At 33.0% G+C, this 20,552-nt stretch overlaps 1 protein-coding gene across 1 annotated transcript; it reads left to right on the plus strand.

Annotated features, from left to right (window-relative positions):
• Positions 1-4,487: 4,487 nt before the first annotated feature.
• On the plus strand, positions 4,488-6,946 carry LOC112802193 (expansin-like B1). Its single transcript, XM_025845297.2, has 3 exons — positions 4,488-4,703; positions 5,997-6,103; positions 6,268-6,946. Exons 1-3 carry the CDS (start codon positions 4,574-4,576, stop codon positions 6,775-6,777), a joined length of 747 nt encoding a protein of 248 aa, XP_025701082.1. The 5' UTR covers positions 4,488-4,573; the 3' UTR covers positions 6,778-6,946.
• Positions 6,947-20,552: the final 13,606 nt, after the last annotated feature.

Raw genomic sequence — 20,552 nt, forward strand, 5'->3', positions numbered from 1 at the left:
TCTACGAGTCATTATACCCAGAAATCGTATCAATAAATTTACTCATTATCTCGACTTTGTCCATACCCATCAAGTTCCACAATGTCTTTTTCATCCTTTTTCAAATGCCAAATTTAAATTGTCGTCCTTTTTGTCCGTTGTAATTTTTCCCATAGAAGTGTCTACAATGAATACAAAATTGAATAAAAGAAATAAACTCAATATTAGAACTCAACAAATCACGTAAAAAAATTGAAATTTCATATGCCTTTGACATTCACAACTAAAGGGTCATTATAATCTTTTCTAGTAGGTACAGTTGGTTGAGACTTATTTCACCCAATTTTTTTGCAAATTATTCATTGTTGTTGATATTCTGTGTTATCGTAGTTCTGCTAAAAGGGCCTATTCTGAATTATTATGTTTTTGCTTCACAAAAAAATCTACTAAAAAAACTAACAAATAACGAATGAAAAATCGGTATTTTGAGTTTAGAGGATATCCTATCAAATGATAGGGTTTATATAGTGTAGTTAAAAAGAGTGCTTTTAAGGTGCTGCAGAAAAGTAGGAGTTAAAAGACAACGTGAATAATGGAAAGTTATATTGAAATTTGTCCGTGATTATTTTAACTTTCCGCCAAAAGCTACTTCAGAAGTTAAGCGCACATTAAAATTTTAAATTTTAAAAATTCAGCTTGACCAATGTTGTTTAGATCGTCTATTAACTTTCTTTAATTTTAAGAATATTTCTTTCCATCCTATTATTTATTATCTACTAAATATACCTTAAATTATTTTATTTTTAATACAATAGTTATTTATTTATTTTTTAATGGTCAAATATAATAAAAAATTTAAATTTAAATTTTGATTCCGTAATATTTTTATCTTTAATTTTTACTATAATAACAATAAATAACCAAAAAACTACTTTAATAAATATATGACCCTCACAATCTCTCATTTCATGCAGTTAATAGTTGATGATTCAAACAATATACTATCATTTAATTATTTATCTATTATATACGAAACAATATAATAAAAGTTATACATTAAGTAATTTTGTAAATATTTTTACTTGAAAAATTTAATGTTTAATAAATTTTAATTACTAAATTCGTTACTAAAATTTTATTACATTACACAAATTAATTATCAGATAAAATTGTTATAAGAAATTTTATAAATTAATTTCTTTGTTACTTGATAAAATTTCAAACTTTTATACAAGTGACTCATAAATTAATTAGTATTAATTTTTTTATAACTGAAAATAATTGTAAAATAATTAATTAATAGAATATACCAATTAAATAATAGTAAAAATAAAAAATTTAATTCATAATTTCACAAAATAATTTTTTAAAAAATAATTATACATATAATAAGAGTACAGTACTCATAAAAATATATAATAAGTACTAAACCATATAAATAAAGAGTATTTTTTTAATTTATCCTTATTTTTTTAAATTTAAAAATAATAAAATAATTTATTTTTAATAAAAACTAAAAATTTTTTATACTTACAAATTATTGAAATTTTTATTATTTATTCAAATTATATTATTTTAGCTAAATAAATTTTATCTTTATAATTAACTTAAATATTAAAATATTATTTTTATTTTTATAAATTTTTATTTTATCTAAATTCATTTTTTTATATTTTTAGATTTAATTTCATAAATATATGTTAATGTTAGAATATTAAAAAAATGATACTGTACATTAATAAATTTATTTAAAAAATTAATTTATTCAAGACAGAATAGCCATAGTACGTTAATATAAGCAAGAAATACAACTACAAAAAATATTGTTCGTAGCAAAAGATTAAATTTTAGTCACTGTCACAATGTTTCGTGATAAATAGAAGATATGCTCAAACACTGTTTTTATGGTAGTGATATATATCTCACCAAATTAAACAATCAATTTTTTACTATCATGTTACGCAAATAATATGAATTTTTCAATCAAAGAAAATTTGTGAATATCTATTTCGTCTTTATTCGCTTGAAACAGGTAATGATCCGTTTCAATGTGGAATGAAATTTTGAGTAGGGTAGAATGGGTCAGATTTAGGTAATATCTGTTCTGGTATATATATAATATATATAATATATATAAAATAATTAATAATATTATATTATATTTAAATTTTTATTTTAATTTATATTATGCATGTGACATAGTTATATAAATTTTAAAATTTAATTTTATTTATTATATTTTAAAAATTATAGAAACTAATAAAAATAGGGTGGGTTAGGATTTAAGTTTTTACTACCTCTAGATAAGAGTGGGACGAATTCTATACGAATTATTGTAAAATAGAAAGAGATTGAGTAGAACAAAAACCCGCCTTCTACTCACTCCATTGCCATCCCTGCTTGTGAGAATCAATAATTTTTTTTCAAACAACCATTTTATTTAAAATACAATGGATTCTTTTCTTCTAGGAGTAAATTAAATTTTTCCATTGAGGGGTTAATTCTTTCATTGGAAAACGCCTTGTTTAAATATAGTAAAACAATATGGGAATCAATTATATATGAGAACTATGGTATTGATTTTTTTCTCCGTTTTTACCATTATGCATGTTTTAAAAAATACTAAGACTAGTGTTTTTCAATACCTTTGTTTATGAAACAATTTCACACATCTTTTTATGAAAATTTGTACTTACAAAAATATTTTAACATATATGAGAGGATGTTATTTTTTAAATGAATTATCTAAGCCCTATATCTATCCTAGACTCTTTGTAATTTTGGACTTTGCTTCGTTGTTTCCTTTGTTTCTTTTATCTTATTATTACATGATCCCCAAATTTCTGTAGTTACCATTCATCAAAATCACATTCCTAAAATATTTAAACTCATGCATGCATACATCTATATTTACAATTTCCCTCTTATTTGATGATGACAACTCTTCTATATTTGTCATTTATAATGAAATTTTAATCAACTTCGGGAACGGACAAGGTAGAAAAAAATATTGAATATTTAACTAATAGTCAATCTGAAATTCAAAATTTGTAAGTAAATTTTTTTTTAAAAGTTCCCATTCTGCCAAGAGGAACTTCTACATCTTTTATAGAATTTCAACAATCAAATTCAATCCGATTAGCCGAATTTCTAATAATAGCAAAATTAAAATATACTGATTGTTGAATATGAAAAAAAATCAATCAAGTTTGTATCAATATTTTAACCATTATTCATATGTCTCTAGCAAATAATTTATAATTTTGGAGTATGTAATTTTATAATATTATTAAAATTTTTATAAAAAAAATTTGAATTTGATCCGGTTTTTTTTAAAAAAAAATTTGACATTAGACAAATAAAATAAAAAAATGCTCACACGTACAAAACTTAAAAAAAAAGAGACTTTTCGGTGTGTACTTTTCTACCTATTAACTTATTGATTCATATATCTCGTCAGATTAATTTAAATTTTTAGAAAAAATAATTTTATCATATAAAAATTTACTGTTATTATTATTATAAGTCATCAAATCAAATATGCTGGTCTAATTAATTTGGCTTTGTCTATTATATTGTAGAATTTGCCATATTCAAAATCAACAAAGTTTTTCACTGACGACCGAAAAGGAGAGAGGGAATGTTTACCGCGTACTAATGTATTATTATATAAATTTATTAACTATTACACTCTAACGCAAATTGCTTCTTATTGTTATCACCCTTTTTTGAATCTTATTATTACGTATTTTATGATGTTTTTCAAATAACAAAAGTCCAATCACATACAAGTTTGGATATTTTATTTTATCCGAATGGGTCAAAATTTGCTACAAGCTAAGATAATTATGCCATCGTCCACAATATCCACATGCCACATACGCTACGTCATTCTTCTAACTTCTAATCTTTCCCGATTCCTCATTAGCCGCCCAACAAGGGTCAAGAAAAAAATTTCAAAACATAAACTATTAAAATAATACTAAAAAATTTTATGTTGCTACAAAAATAATTCTTAAAAATATGAGCCATAACTAAATTTTAAAATTACTTAAAAATATATTAAAACTAACAATAAATATTATATATTTTTTATAAGAAAAAAATTATTTTTAGCAAATAATTTACTTTTTGATTTTTTAATTTCCAAAAATTTTGGTAATTCATAATGATTTCTTTTAAAAAAGAATCATTTAACATAAAATTATTAAATTTTTAAGATAAACAAAACTTATTTTTTTAATAATACTTACAAAAGTTCGTATTAAAATATGATCTCAAAATTTTATTTTAGAATATAATATATTTAATATTAAATTATTTTTTTCGCATTTTTTAAATTTTTTATAAATTTATTTATTGTTCGTATCTTTTCGTGTTATTTCTTTTTAAAGATATAAATTTTTAAGTACTATTTTAGTAATTTACCCAATTAAAAGATATAGACTAATTCAAAATCGATGTTATATCTAACCCCCAAGCTAAGGGGTACTATAAATATGGGTCTTTATGGTTGCCACCCATCGTCACAAACAAAGCCTTCACTCATAATTGCATTTAACTTGTTCATTTCTGAGCTATCTTAGCTTGAGACATGGAGCTTAATTTGAAGCGCCAGATCGGAATTTTTTGTGTTCTATTGATCTTACCAGCACTATGCAGTGCTGCGTTTACAAAATCCAGAGCAACATTTTATAGTACCTCTGATGGTTTAGGGACTCCAAGTACGTTAGTTCCATCTCCACTCTTCCAACCAGCTAACTATTATATGCAGCTAAATGCATGCACAAATAATTATTCCCTTTTTCTTTCTCTTCCTTTTTTTTGTCTTAGTTACTAGGCTAAAGTTACAAAGAGTATTTTATTTAACACGAATATATATTGTTATCTTTTTACTCTTTCATTTCCTCTCTCTCACTCTTAACTTTTTTTTTTCAATATTTTTTTTATAAAAAAGGTAAAAGGAGACAAAAGAATAGATAAAAGACTATCTATACTGGATTTAGGAGGTTTCTTTATTCGTTGTTTTATTTTGTAGGTGTGTTTTCTCAAATTAGGTTGTGTTATGTATACATGCAAAAATAAAAATTAGGGTATATACTCAAGAACTGGAATATATATATAGTCCTTAATATATACATGCATCTTAATACTCTTTTTGTTTACATTATTATCTTATAATTTTTTCCTATAAAATAAAAATACCCAAACATCAATTTTATTCATGTATGTATAAATTTATCCATATTTTAAACTTTTATGATAATTTATTCATTTTTTATAAATATAAAATTAATTTTTTGTAAGAGGAAAACAGTAATTTACTGTTTCAGTTAGGGACGAATATAAGGGGGCGAGTGGAGGTCTCGACCCCAGCTTTTAAAAAAAAATTAATAATAATAAGTTATTAAGTATGATTTAATTTTTTAAAAAAATTATTTAGTATTTAGTCTACTATAAATAAAAGTGAAGTCCAACTTAAATATTAATAATTTTTAATATAAAAACAGTAAGTAATAATATTAAAAAATTTTAAAAAAGATATTATTACTAATATTTTTTAATTAAACAAAATTTTTTAAATCTCATAAAGTGGATTATTTTTTTCTTGTGATCGTCCTTCTTGATTCATTTGGTATTAATTTTCTCTAATTTCAACTGCTGCAACTAAGAGATTTTTTTTCAGATATAAATATTGTGAAGAATAACTCAGAAACAAAATGAAAGATGATAACTTTCTTGCTAATTATCTTTTAATTATATTGAAAAAAATTGTTGAAAATTTTGACAAATTCTATTATCGATAAATTTTATGATACAAATGGACCACTTCATTAGTAAAACGTACACATATTTTTTGTACTTTAAAATATATTTTACACTATATAATTTTTTGTATAATATTTTAATATTACGTATATTATTAGTCCCCATGTCCGTCTCTAGTTTCAGTACTTAATAATAAATAAATAAATAAATAATATGATGATGATGGAATATATGTAAAAATATTATAGCTGGACGCTGTGGGTACGGCGACTATGGAAGGACGGTCCACGGAGGAAGTGTCGCCGGTGTGTCAAACCTCTGGAGGGATGGAGTTGGCTGTGGTCTTTGTTATCAGGCAATATTCTTATTCCTCTTCTTTTTATTAATAATAATAATAATTCTTAGTAAAATACAGTAAGATATATAGCTTCTTAAATTTAAAACTAACAATTGATTATGTTAGTCTGAACATGCATGGATGATTCACTTGTTCATCCTACTTTCAATTTTATATTTCAGGTGAGGTGCACAAACCCATCGCTGTGCAACAGTAATGGAGCATACTTGGTGGTAACAGACTACGGTGCAGGAGATAGAACAGATTTCATAATGAGCCCAGCGGCCTTCTCAAGTTTGGGAGTCAACTCAACAGCAAATGATGAACTCAGGAAACTAGGCACCGTTGATATTGAATACCAGAGGATTTCATGCAGTTACCCTGGCCAAAACATTGTCATCAAAATCAAAGAGAGTAGCACCAACCCTGGTTACTTGTCTATTGTACTTTTCAATGTTGGTGGAACATGCGATGTCATTGCTATTCAGTTGTCGCAGTCGGGCAGCAACACATGGGTTTCTTTGCAGAGGGTGGACGGTGCAGTTTTTCAGATTTCAAACCCGCCAAGTGGGACCCACAGATTCAGATTCCAAGTTAATTGCGGTTCTGGACTTGAATGGAGGCTCCCCAAGAATGACATCCCTGCTAACTGGAGGGCTGGTGCCACTTATGACACTGGCATTCAGTTTTAAATTTGTAAGAATAATAATGCATGATTTGTGTTTGTGTGCTGCTGCCTCATGTGATTTGTTTTGTTGTTTTTTTTTTTTTGTGATGTGAGACTGGAAAATAATGGGGCTACTTGTCCGTCAAATATATGTATATGAAGAAATAAATGTGGTGCAATTTCTCCTTTCTTAATTCATGGTCATATGACTATAATTCATTCGTTATTGCTGTTAACTTTTATCCTTAGCGTTACTCGCTCATATCTGAACATTCAGACATTTGACTTTGCATACAAGACCTCATCATTTGTGTAAGTGTCTGTTGAATCTCTGTTCTTGGTGGTAGAGAAAGCGGGTAAGAGAAGAGATATTATAAGAGCAGAGTCTGAGAAGTTTCTAATATAAATTCTGATTTAAGAATGATGAATATTATCTTGCTACAGATACATGTCATTACTTATATATTGGCTGCTGCTGTGCGAAAATGAAACTCGTACAACTGAACCGACAAGTGCATCGGGTCGTCCAAGTAATACCTCACGTGAGTGAGGGTCGATTTCACGAGGATTGTCGGATCGAGCAATCTGTGATTATCCTGCAGATCTTAGTCAGATGAATAGAAAGATAGTTGTTATTTGTTGTAGGCGCATAAACAGAGCAATAACGAAAAGACGTAAAAACAATGATAGGAAATCAGTTAAGCTCTCGGAGATGCTTATTCTTCCGGATTAATACTTCTTACTGACTACTTTAACAATGAATGATTCATTCAATGGCAAGGCTGTAAGTGATTATGCCAAGGGTAGTGGTCATTAATCTCCTCTGATCTAAACCAAACACCAGCCGTGATAGTTCAATCTAGAAGAGGGTGAAGTTCACACAATTTAATCTCTGGTGATCCTACTCAAAACGCCACAGACAAGATCGGATCTTCCGGATCGGAGAATGATGCTCAGTATTCTAGCCTTAACGCCACAGGGACCTCAATTACCCATGACTAACGAGATTTTACGTCACATATCCCAATTAGCCCAAATAACTTGTTGGAACCTGTGATGTACTCTCAAACTGTAGCTCAATACTATCTGAGTCAGGACTCGTAAAGAACTCATGTAGAATAAGGGGTCATACTCTCGTTCCACCCCAGATTTATAACGATGAAAAACGACAATATATCATAGAATAGAATGGAATCAAACATATATTAGAATAGAAAAGTAATAATATTAATCCATAGGAATGAACATAGCTCCTATCCTTAACCTAGGAGGTCTAGCCGCTCATATTTTACAGGAAATAAAGTGTGATAAGTTCTGAGAGACTGAAGATGAAAATCCTTAACAAGAGTGATCTTCCTTCTATTTATACTAATAACTAGACTAAGCTAAAGGTGCGAAAATCCATTTATGGGCCCACTTGGTGAGTGTTTGGGTTGAACTTGGCGTCCAACTTGAGTGAGTGGACGTTGAATGCCCACTAGGGAGGTAAATGAACTGCATTGTGCTCCCTTGGTCAACCAGTTTTGGGCGTTCAACGCTGACCTTGATCCTTCTTGGGCATTGAATGCCCATTTTAGGTAGTCCATTTCAAAAGAAGCTATAGACCATTATATATTGCTGGAAAGCCTTAAAAGTTAGCTTTCCAACGCATTTAAGCGAGCATCGATTGGATCTCTGTAGCTCCAGAAATGCTCGTTTGAATGCATGGAGGTCAGGATTTGACAACATCTGCTATCCTTTCTTTACTTCTAAATCAGACAATCATCTAAAATTATAGAAAAAATACAAAAGCTCAAAGTAGTATCCAAAATGTGAATTTTGCATTATAACCTACTAAAACATAATAAAACTTAACAAAATATAACTAAAAGAACATTAAGAAAACACTGTCAAAAAGGTATAAAATATCCGCTCATCAGAACACCAAATTTAAACTGTTGCTTGTCCTCAAGCAACCAAAAACAAAGTAAGACTAAAGAGAAGAGAAAGATACAATAAGTCTCAGAGTTGTTAATGAAGCTCAATTCCAAATAATTGAATGGGGCTATTAGCTCTTTACTTTTGAACAGTTTTGCCATCTCAACTTCCTTTGAAGCTTAGAAGTATTAGCATCTCTTGAAACTAGAATCCGGATGATATTATTGATTTCCTTCTTTTAGTTTTTATTAGTTCTTGAACACAACTTCTTTTTGGTGCTTTGCACCTTTGAGCCTAGCCGTGACTCTAAGCATTTTGTTTTCCCGTATTATCACCGGATACATAAACACAACAGGCACTTAACTGGGGGAACCCTTTAGATTCGAATTTAGCTTTGCTTAAATTCCCAGACAGTGGTCCCCAGAGATCTTAAGCGTACTCTTTAGCTTTAGGTCACGACTTTAACTGCTTAGTTCACTACTAGAAAATTAGTTAGTACAGACGGATATTTCCAACGGATTTTATCCCACGGAAATACAGACGGAATTTGCGAGGAATTTTTTTCAGAAATAAAAAAATGAATTATCCTAAATTACAGACGGAAAGAAGAATCCGTCAATAATTTTTTTGGAAAAATTAATTTTTTTCTTGGAAAATGGTTACCGATGAAAAATTCGTTTGTAATTAAATGAATAAGACGCTACGTTTTATTAAATTTAAAATATTCCGTCAGAAAATATTAACTTAAACCTAATCTACCCCTCTCACTCTCGAGCTCCATTCACAAATAAACACAACTGCCAACTCCTACCTGTATGTGCTTCTTCCTCTCTCCGTCGCACAGCTGCTTCTTCTCTCCGTCGCACGAGCTGCTTCTGCCGCTGCCGCTGTCGCCGCTGCTTGCATCGCACGATCTCTCTCTGTCATTCCTTGTGTCACACGAGTTCCCTCTGCCACTGCTCTCGTCGCGTCTACTCTCATCGTCGCAGAGCTTTATTCGCCGCCGCTCTCATCGCATCTGCTCCCTCTGGCGCCTCTTCCATCTAATCTCAACAACTCGCTCTCTCAGTTCTTCTCGTAGCCATCTCGAATTTTAGGTATATATATCCTGATTTTGTGATTCTATTCTTCGTGATAAACCTTAGGGCTCAATTTTTCTGTGCCAGTTTTAGCTAGGTTTATCATACTCTGCTTTTGTGCTTCGTAAAGCTGTAGGTTTACTCTAATTTTGATGAATTATTTTCTGCAATCGGAAGCTTTTTTTACCTAAATGCAATATTTTGTGTGATTCATGTGATTCATGTGATACTAATGTGTAACTTTATGATATAATTGCTGATTGACAGGGTTGTTGAATTTCAAGTCAAATCTGCAGCACAACATCTGATTAACTGCAGGGTTTATCATACTCTGCTTTTGTGCTTCGTTTGAATCTGTAGGTCTACTCTGATTTTGATGAATTTTTTCTGTAATCGAAGCTTTTTGGTTGAATCATTTGCTTAGACGAACATTTAATCTGTTCTGTTCTGCTCTGTTCAAGTAATTTGTAATTTAATTTGACCTATTTGTTTGATAATTATTTACAACTTTCATTGTACGAAGAAAGATAGGCACAACTTTTTAAAGGGGTCTGTTTATTCTAAATGCATAGATTCAATCTTAGCATTGAATAAATAAAGGATATATCTGATTGCTCTCAAGAATTTGTTGATAAGCTTTTTGAAGAATAAAAAAAGCTTGAAGACTTTGCATCAGAGGCTGAGCAAACACAACTGAATTGTATTGCTGACTTTAAAAAGTCTTTCGAGGTTGTGATGTAAAATATTAATATTAATGCACTCTTTCTATGGTGGCTTATGGTGGTTGACCTATTCTTTACAGGAGCAATCAAGATCAGATTCAGAGAAGCTTATTGCAAATATGACCAGCTTAGTTTCTGATCACATTCGTCATCAAATGGATCTGGTCCGATTTGAGTATTACTTAGTCAATGTTTCTTAGTAAATCTTTCTTATTTGGGTTGGCAGTTTAGTTTCTTATGGACGATGATGAATTGTTCAAGTAGATGAAAAGCTTGTTGATCTTAGACAGAGCAGCATTAAGAACAAGGCTTTCTTGGATGAACATGTGTCACCAGCAGGAGAAATTGTGTCCCATGCAAAAAGAAATCGTAATCTTTTTGTGTGCAAGCAGAGAAAGAGACCAAGGATACTGCTGATTATTCTGCAGCAAAGCATTGCTGTATTCAGTTACTCATGCAACAAAGGTCAGTGGCTTGCCCATGGTTTCTTGATCAAGTCCTCCTTTAGCAAAATTCTTAGTGTCTTATTTTTATATCTGTACTGTAAATACCACTGGATCGGCTTTAGAGCATATGAAGAGGATTGATGATGCTGTAAATGAGAAAGAGTCCAAGCATATTTCTGCAGTAGTGTCACTAATCAGGTATCTATTGAATTAATTGTGAGAAACTGAGAATAACTGTCAGTAATGTCCATGCTTATTGAAAATGTGCTTCATTGAGTTGTAATCTGCTTTTAAACTAATACTTTTGTGATTAACTAATGTAATATCAATCACTTGTGTACAGTAATGCTTCTAATAGGAATGAACAACATGACATGGAGATCAATTCTGCTCATGTTGTAGCAGAGGAAAATGTAGGAAAGAACAGCAAGGATCTCTTTGAGCAGTTTGATGGTAAATGTATGGTTTCATTGCATAGCAAAATTGGTTGCAAAAAAGCAGCAAAATTCTTTTATTACTGGCATTCTGATGTGTGTGTCCATTAGCAATCTGGTTTTAGAACTCTACTCTTTACCATTTTAGCTTGTTTCATGCCTCCCACCATATTCAACCTGTTCCTGCCACAAAAGAAGAGGTGTGATTTCATTTTAAGCGTTTCTGTTTCTTCTTGGAAGTTTACAAATCTAACTCCTTGTGATAAATTTTGAGCTTCTACCATTTCTGGTTAGAAGATTTGATGTGAAGGACTATGAGACTGGGGTTTGGGAATCCTGACTGGAAGAGGACATATGAGGAGGCAGAAAATACTGCAGTTGTGGTTACTACACTGCTAAAAATGGTGCTACTTGTGTTGGCAAAACCGTTATGGATGAATTGCTTAACAGTTTTTATTTGGGTAGGGACTCGATTAAGAGTTCTTTATTTTTGTGTACTAAGTAAAAAAAATTGTTCTGCTCAAATGTGAACTTGATCTGCTCAAATGTGAACTTGGACAGAATGGTAAATTAACTGAACTTGATCGACAATTATTACACACTGAAAATCAACAACTATTCATCTCTTCTTCAGTCTCTATCTTTCAATTTTTTGCTAATTTGAATTTCCTAAACTAGTTAATACTATTTTGGAATCATCAATATCAGCTTTCTACTATCAATCTAATTCAGTTAATTCTAGTTTGTGTAATCATTTACTTCATCAATTTATTGCCATTTCCATTTTCAATATCTGATCTGTTTGTGTAAGAAATGAATGTGGTGGATAGTTTTTTAATTTTATTTTGATATTATTGGATATTAGAGAAATCATTTGCAAGTGTATAGCAGTATTAAGAGAGTTCTTGGTGATGCACTGTGAAACTTTGCTTATTGCTGCTTAGGTAATTTGGGATCAACGTGTTAGTTCCTTCAAAGGAATTTGCCAAGAAGCATTACCAAGATCTCAGTGAAAGACCTTTCTTCAATGAGCTCTGTGACTTCCTAAGCTCTGGCCCTGTTATTGCAATGGTTACAGCTTACACCTTACAACTTATAACTAACTCTTCCTCTTTCTTACCTTCGGAATCAAACACAAAACACAAAACAATATGTTATTGTTTCTAGAGGTCTGCAAAAATCTGCACCTAGAACTATTAGAGGTGATCTGGCTGTTAATGTTGGAAGGTATTGTTTTTGACAAACGCATTTTGATTTATTACAATTACACTAATATGTACGGACTAATATACATTAATCCATATTTTTATTAATTAAATGAGGTAATAATATCAAATGTGAGATTAGTCAAACTAGAAATTACATTGTAAAAAGTTTTTTATGGATACACAAAGAACCTATTATATGTTAACAACACCTGAGAAAAAAAATAAAAGATTTGCAATGGATGGTTGATGTGGATTAATTTTATAGTAGGCAATATGCTCTGAATGAGGATTTTCATTATTCGTTTAGAGATCACTCTAAGTTCAAATGTGACTCGATCTGCCATTTTTTATAAGCTCTTGTATATACAAACAACACATTTTTTAAATAATTGGTTTTCATTGGATTATGAAGTTGGCAAATTGTGTTGAAATTGGGCTCCCTGCATTGGTTATTCTGGTGATATTGTCCCAGGTATGTTACTTTCTTATGAGATGTCCTATTCTATTATTTTAATTGTATCAACATGTCCTATTTTAATGCTGCCACTTCCCTGCACCTATAATATATGCCAGAGTTGTGTTCATGTAGCAGCCAGTTTCCTTGTCCTAAACCTCCACTCAACTTAATAGCCTCAGTTCCCTTTCTTTGGGAAGAAAATCTTGGAACACCACTACCTAATTTCTCACTTTATTCTTCTTCACTAGATAACATTGTTTCCAATTATGAGAGTAGTGAAGCTATTACTGGCATGGAGCTTGAAACATTTAGGTTTGACATTGATGAATCAATGGAGGAAAAGTCATTAGTTGAACCTGAAGTTGAAACTACATTGTGGGTAACTTGCTCATAGATAAAGAGTTACACAAGCAGCTATGAAACAGAAAGGTCAAGACCAACTGGTGTCACTTTCTTAGAATGCCTATTTCCATTGTATCCACCAAAATCAGGCTTTCTTGAAAGGGATGAGAACTTTATGTTTTTGACTCGACCAGCAAAAATAAAGGCAGAAGAATATGTTGATGATGGAGAGTGTACTAACGGCAGTGAGATGATGATGAAGAAGGTGCCAACACTTGGAGAAATAATCATGATGAGTAGAAGAAGAAGCTACAAAAGGAAAGCACTTCACATGGACTGGGATCATAATCCACCTAAGGTATTAGTATAGTACAAACCTTTCTTTCTATCAATTTTGCTTTCTAAACTAATGCTTTGATGATAATAATATTTGTGCAGAAAATAAGAAGAAAGGAAGATTTTAGATGCTTCAACTTTGTACGTGGCAACATAGTTGAGGGACTATTCAAGAGAAGCTACTTGCCGAGAATGAAACTAGTCAAGGCAAGGTAGAGGACAATGATAATAGAGCCAAAGCTCACAATATAATTTCTATTTTAATACTTAAATACACATTTTGGGTTTCAGTTTGTGGAGTGTGGAGTGTAGAACAATTAACTTGTGCTAATTAAAACAAGTTATAACTGTACCATATTTATTTTGTATGAAAACAAGTTTGAATAATTTATATTTATTTTGTATAAAAACAAGTTTATTTTGCCAACAGATTTAGAGACAGATTTTTCGTCTGTATTCAGAGTTTGGGATGATTTTCCAACGTTTTAATTATAAATAGAAAATCTATTGAAAAATGAGTTTCCAATTACCGACGGAAAATTCGTCAGAAAATTTGTCTCTAATTACCGACGGAAAATCCGTCGAAAAATCTTTCTCTAATTACCGACAGAAAATCTGTCAAAAAATCTATCAGAAAGTTCGATGTTTCAGGGAAATGGAGAGGAGAATTTACTGAGGGAAAATTTCTCGGTAACTGGTAAAAATCCGTCAGTTATTTTTCGACAAAAAAAAATCCGTTGGTAAATAATTTTCGACGAGGCATTTACCGAAAAACAAAATCCGTCGGTAACCAAAAATCCGTCTGTAATAAAGACCAAATCTGTCTATAAATCTGTTTGTATTAAGCAATTTTCTAGTTGTGGTCTCAAGCTTTTTACTTGACACCTTCACACCGCAAGCATTTAGTTAGGGATAGCAGCTCATTTGAGCTTTTTAGGCCAATTTTGACCGTCCTAACTATTGATACTCAAAACCTTGGATCCTTGGTCTTGTCTTTTTCTTTTGAGCTTTTTCTTAACTGCTTTTCCTTGCTTCAAGAATCAACGCTCAGTAGGGACCAACTTGGTCCTGAGCTGCTCTATCAAGGGCGTTGAACGCCCTTCCTCTTTCCCTTTCTGGCATCTAACGCCAGCTAGTACTCCTCAATGAGCGTTGAATGCCCAAAGGGGATTAGGAAAATGATATTCTCAACTCCTGAATAGGCATTGGATGCCCAGCTTCCTCCTTGCCTGGCGTTCAACGCCAGCAAAGAACTCTCCACAGGGTGTTCTGTTTTTAGTTCTATATGTCTCTATCACTGTTCTAAGTGTTTCACATGATCACAAACGTAAAAAAGCAAAGAAAAAACTAAAAAAAAATCAAATTAAGATAAATGAAAAGAAATTGAAAATACTATGCTAATGGTTGGGTTACCTCCCAACAAGTATTTCTTTACCGTTATTAGCTTGATGGACAGCTCCATTACGGAGGTAGGTAGGGGCTCAGATCTTCACCCCTCATAGTGAACTTTTTTCCTGTGCTCTCATGAATGATCTCCACATGCTCTAGAGATAGGATCCGGTTCACAGTATGTGGAATGACTGGACTCTTAATGAAGACAACTCTCATGCCAGGTGAGAGGCCTTTAGTTGGAATCTTCTTGTTCCTCCAACCTTTAGGTACCTTTTTATTAGTACCTTCCTTCCCAGTGCTTGATGACGGTTGCCCAACACCAAACTTAAAGTTGGTGTCTGGGGGCTCTGTAAAACTCTGTACTGAGAGTGAAGGCTGAAACACTATGTGTTGTACAATGGTACCTCCTTTGTCAGATGGAGACTGAGGATTGGGGATCTTAAACAGGATATGATCTTCCCACAACCTCAAGACTAGCTCTCCTTTTTTCACATCTATCAAGGCCTTAGCAGTGGCTAGGAAAGGCCTTCCTAGGGTGATGGAGTCATCTCTGTCCTACCCAATGTCTAAGTTAACGAATTCAACAAGGAGGTGAAGGTCTTCAACCATCACAAGGACATCTTCCACCATGCTATATGCCCTTTTTAGGGACTTGTCTGCCATCTCCAGTGAGATCTTGGCAGGCTGCACCTCTTGAATTCGCAGCCTCTTCATTACATTGAGAGGCATAAGATTGATGCTTGAACCAAGGTCGCATAATGCCTTCTCAAAAGTGATGGTCCCTATAGTGCAAGGAATCATGAAGCTTCCAGAATCAGGCAGCTTTTGAGGGAGCTTTTTTTGGACTAAGGCACTACACTCCTTGGTCAGTACCACAACTTCATTTCCCCTTGAGGCTTTCAAATACACCATAGAAGGGGGTTCTATCTCCAACGTTCCTGCATAGGAGGAATTGGCTTTCATTTTCCTGAGGATTGCCAAGAATCGAGCGATTTGCTCTTCCTTAGGCTCCTCTTGCACGTCTGAAGAGGGATATTCTTCAGGCTCCTCTCTCTGTAAAGGGACGTGCAAGGTGACATTCCCGGGCTCCTCATGAGCCCGGATCTCCTTCAGTTCCCAGTAGCAAGCTCTTTCTTGGGTTCGCCCTCATCTTCCACAGTGAGGGCCTTGCATCTTCTCTTGGATTTACTTCCGTGTTACTAGGAAGAGTGTTGGAGTGGATCTCTAGGATCCTCTTGCTTAGCTGTCCCACTTGTATCTCCAAGTTTCTGATGGATGACCTAGTTTTTGCCATGAAACTGTGAGTGGTTTTGGAGAGGTTAGAGACTATAGTAGCCAGGTTAGAGAGGCTCTGTGTGGGAGTCTCTGTCTTCTATTGAGAGGGTTGAAATAGTCTGTTGTTGAACCGATTCTGGTTCATTCCACCCTGATTGTTATTGGAGCCTTGTTATTGTCTTCTATTAGTGATGACAAGTCATCATATACCCATTTTTTAAGCTAATTTCATTTGTTTTGTTAGTCTTTATGCACTTTCTTGCTTCTTAAGTAAGTGATTTGGAATGAAAATGCACAATTTCTTTAAATCAAGCAACCACCATGAAATTAATGTTAATCCATGAGGTTTAAGCTAATTTTAATTGAATTTTAATTGAATTATAAGCCTCTTGAATTTAGTGATACTTTGAATGGTTGTTTTGGTTTATTGTAGGTGAAGAAAAGAAAAAAAGGAAAAGCGTGGCCTAAGGAAGTGTGACCTAAGGAAAAGGAAGTGTGGCCCAAGGAAAAGAAAGTGTGGTCAAAGAGAGAAGAAGTGTGGCGCACAACATGAGGAAGGGCAAGCATTGCCCTCCACAAGGGCACACTGCCCTCTAGGAGGGCAACATAAGGGAACCAAGCATGAAAGGCAACTCTGCCCTGCCCACTACAAGGGCAGAGCACAATTTTGTGCCTTGGAATCAAGAGGAATAAAACCTTACCCTGCCCTCCACAAGGGCAGTATCGGGCTCACCAAGGGAGAAAATCAAAGGAAAATGTCTCCAAATGCTTGCCACAAGAGTTGAACACGGGACCATGAAGAAGCAAGCAACTAAGTCCCACTACCGTGCCAAGAAACCAAGGAAAATGACTTAGCGTGTGTCTCTGCTCGGATTCGAACACGGGACTGCATTTTGGAAACACTGCTCTGCCCTCCGCGAGGGCAGGGCAGCATTTTGTTGGTGCATGGATCTGGCGCACCAAAGCTCAATTCTGGTGCACCAAGGCTCAATCCTGGCAGCACCAGCGCGCACCACACACAATCCTGGCAGCACCAAATTTTTCTGCCCTGCCCTCCGCGAGGGCAGGGCAGCATCTTGTGCACCAAGACTCAATTCTGGCGCATCACAGCTTGAATCTGGCAGCACCAAGCACGCACCGTGGCACATTTCTGGCGCACCAATTTTTCCTGCCCTGCCCTCCGCGAGGGCAGGGCAGCGTTTTGCGCACCAAGACTGCACCAAGCCGCACCAAGCAAGCACCAACACGCACCAAATCCTGCCCTGCCCTCCACAAGGGCAGGGCAGCCTCCTGTAAGCTATTTTCTTGGGCCGAAAAATTCAATTAAAATGCCAATTTAATTCATTTCTTCACCAAATCAAAAGCCCATCCAAATCCCAAAATCCAAGAATAGAAAGTGTATAAATAGGAGCTAGTTTGATGTAATTAGGACCTTTTGCTTAGCTTTTGAATTTTGCACTTTCTTTTGAGCTTTGAATTTTACTTTTGCACTTGGGAATTTCTCTTGGTGTCTTCACCGAGATTTCAGAGAATTGGGGAGGAGAATTGATCTCTCTTCTTCCTCATTCTTGCTTGATTCTTTTTAATTTCCTTGTTTTGATTCTTGGGTGTTAAGAATTGAGGAAATTCTGTCTCAATCTCCACTCAAGAACTCTTTAATTTCTCTTCTGCATAATTGAACCCATTTAGATTCCCTTTACTGCTTCTTCTTCAATTTCTTGTCAATTGCTTTGAGAACTTGGATCTGGGAAGGTAATTGAGATCTAGGCTCTGCTACCTAGTCTCTTGAACCCTGAGATCCCAATTTACTTTTGGTTCTTCTGTGAACCCTGCTGCACTTTAATTTCAATTTCTGTTTGAACTCTCATTGCTTCCAATTCAATTTCTGCTTTATTAATTGTTGCAATTTACTTTCTCTACGTTTAGATTTTGCAATCCCAGTCCTCAAATCCCTTTTACATTCAAGCAATTTACATTCCTTGCCATTTAAGTTACTGCAATTTACATTTCTTGCACTTTAAGTTTCAGTCATTTAATTTCTTGTTCTTTAAGGTTCTGCAAGTTTACTTTCCTGTTCTTTAATTTACTGCAAATTTCCCCTCTCCCTTTACATTCCAAGCAATTTATATTCTGTTAAATACAACCCACTCAACCAAAACTTGATTCGCTTGACTAAATCAACCACTAAACTAAAATTGCTCAATCCTTCAATCCCTGTGGGATCGACCTCACTCATGTGAGTTATTATTACTTGATGCGACCCGGTACACTTGCCGGTGAGTTTTGTGTTGGATCATTTTCCACACATCAATTAGCTGTGCAGAAACCGTACTTTGACCATTTTCACTGAGAGGATCATACAGCCTGCCATGGAAGGAAGCCATGCGTGTTTGGAGAAGAAGACAGTAGGAAAGTAGAGATTCAGATGACAGAGCATCTCCGGAGCCTCAGCCTGTTCCTCATTACTGAATCACAAGTATCATTTATTTCATATTATTTACTTTTCATAAACAAAATCACTTTTTTCACTAATCTCCTGACTAAGATTTACATGATAACCATAGCTTGCTTCAAGCCGGCAATCTCCGTGGGATCGACCCTTACTCATGTAAGGTATTACTTGGACGACCCAATGCACTTGCTGGTTAGTTGTGCGGAGTTGCAAAGGTGTGATTGCAATTCCGTGCACCAAGTTTTTGGCGCCGTTGCCAGGGATTTTTCAAGTTTGGACAATTGACGGTTCATCTTGTTGCTTAGATTAGGAAAAATTTATCTTTTTTGGTTTAGGGTCACTAAAATTGAGTCTTCTATTTAAGTTTAGTTTCATATTTTAAGTTTGGTGTCAATTTCATATTTTTATTTTCCTTCAATTTTTCGAATTGTATTTTCTTTTTATTCTTCATATTTTCGAGTTTTATATTCCTTGTTCTTTCTTGGTCTTCAAGTTGTTCTTGTTTATTTTCCTTGTTTGATTTTTAGTTTTTCTTATTTTGTGTCTTTCCTTGTTTTTCTTGTGCATTTTCGAATTATTAGTGTCCAAAGTATAAAAATTTTTAAGTTTGGTGTCCTTTGTGTTTTTATTTTCCTAAAGATTTCCGAAATTTGTTCTGGTGTTCATCTTGATACTCAAAGTGTTCTTGGTGTTCATCTTGACATTCAAAGTTTTCTTATTTGTTTCCTTTGTTTTGATCTAAAAATTTTAAGTTTAATTTTAAGTTTGGTGTCATTTTATTGTTTTTCTCTTTCCTCATTAAATTCAAAAAAAATATTTTCCTTTATTTACTCATCATTTTCGAATTCCTTAGGCTGACTTAGTCAAAATTTTTAAAATTTAGTAGTTTCTTGTTAGTCAAATTAAAATTTCAATTTCAAAAATTTATCTTTTTAAATCTTTTTCAAAACAAATTCTTTTTCAATTTTCTTTTTTATATTTTTTGAAAATCTTTGATAAAATTTTTCAAAATCTTTTTCTCTTTCTTTATTATTTTCGAATTACTTGTCCTATTTCACTATTTTGATTGAAAAATTTTATGTTTGGTATTTCTTGTTAAGAAAGTTTCAATCTTTAAAATTTTAAAATCATATCTTTTTCAAATCTTTTCTTTTAGTTATTTTCTTACAAGTATCTTTAATTTTAAGACATATCTTTTTCAAAACTTCCTAACCACTTTCTCTCCCTTCATTTTTGGAAAATCCTCACCCACAATTTTTAAAATCTTTTTAATTAATTAATTAATTTAGTTTTCTAATTTCTTTTATTTCTTTTTCTTTTCTTAATTTTTGAAATTTGTATCAATTATTTTATTTACTTTATTTTAATTTCTTTAATTTCAAAAAAAAGAGGAAAAAATTTGTTTATTTATAATTCACATAATCTCCCTTTCTCTATCATGGACCTAAGTGGAAATGAATAGTCCAGAAGGACTATGGGGTCATATGCTAACCGCATTACTGCTTCATACGAAAGTAGTATCTGTATACTTGATGCGTGAGCATCTTTTCTATCTTTTCCTAGTGAATTTGCATCTAATTTGTTGAGTTTAATTAAGAATTAATTATATTTAGCCACTATGGATGCTATTTTGAATTTTGTGCAATTTTATTTATTTTAGGTAGCATTCGGCTGGATTTGATGGAGTTTCTGCAACACAAGAATCAAAGGAGATGGCTGCGAGGAGTGACACGCACGCGT

This window comes from Arachis hypogaea, chromosome 1 (genome assembly GCF_003086295.3).
Source record: "Arachis hypogaea cultivar Tifrunner chromosome 1, arahy.Tifrunner.gnm2.J5K5, whole genome shotgun sequence".
Taxonomy (NCBI): Eukaryota; Viridiplantae; Streptophyta; class Magnoliopsida; order Fabales; family Fabaceae; genus Arachis; species Arachis hypogaea.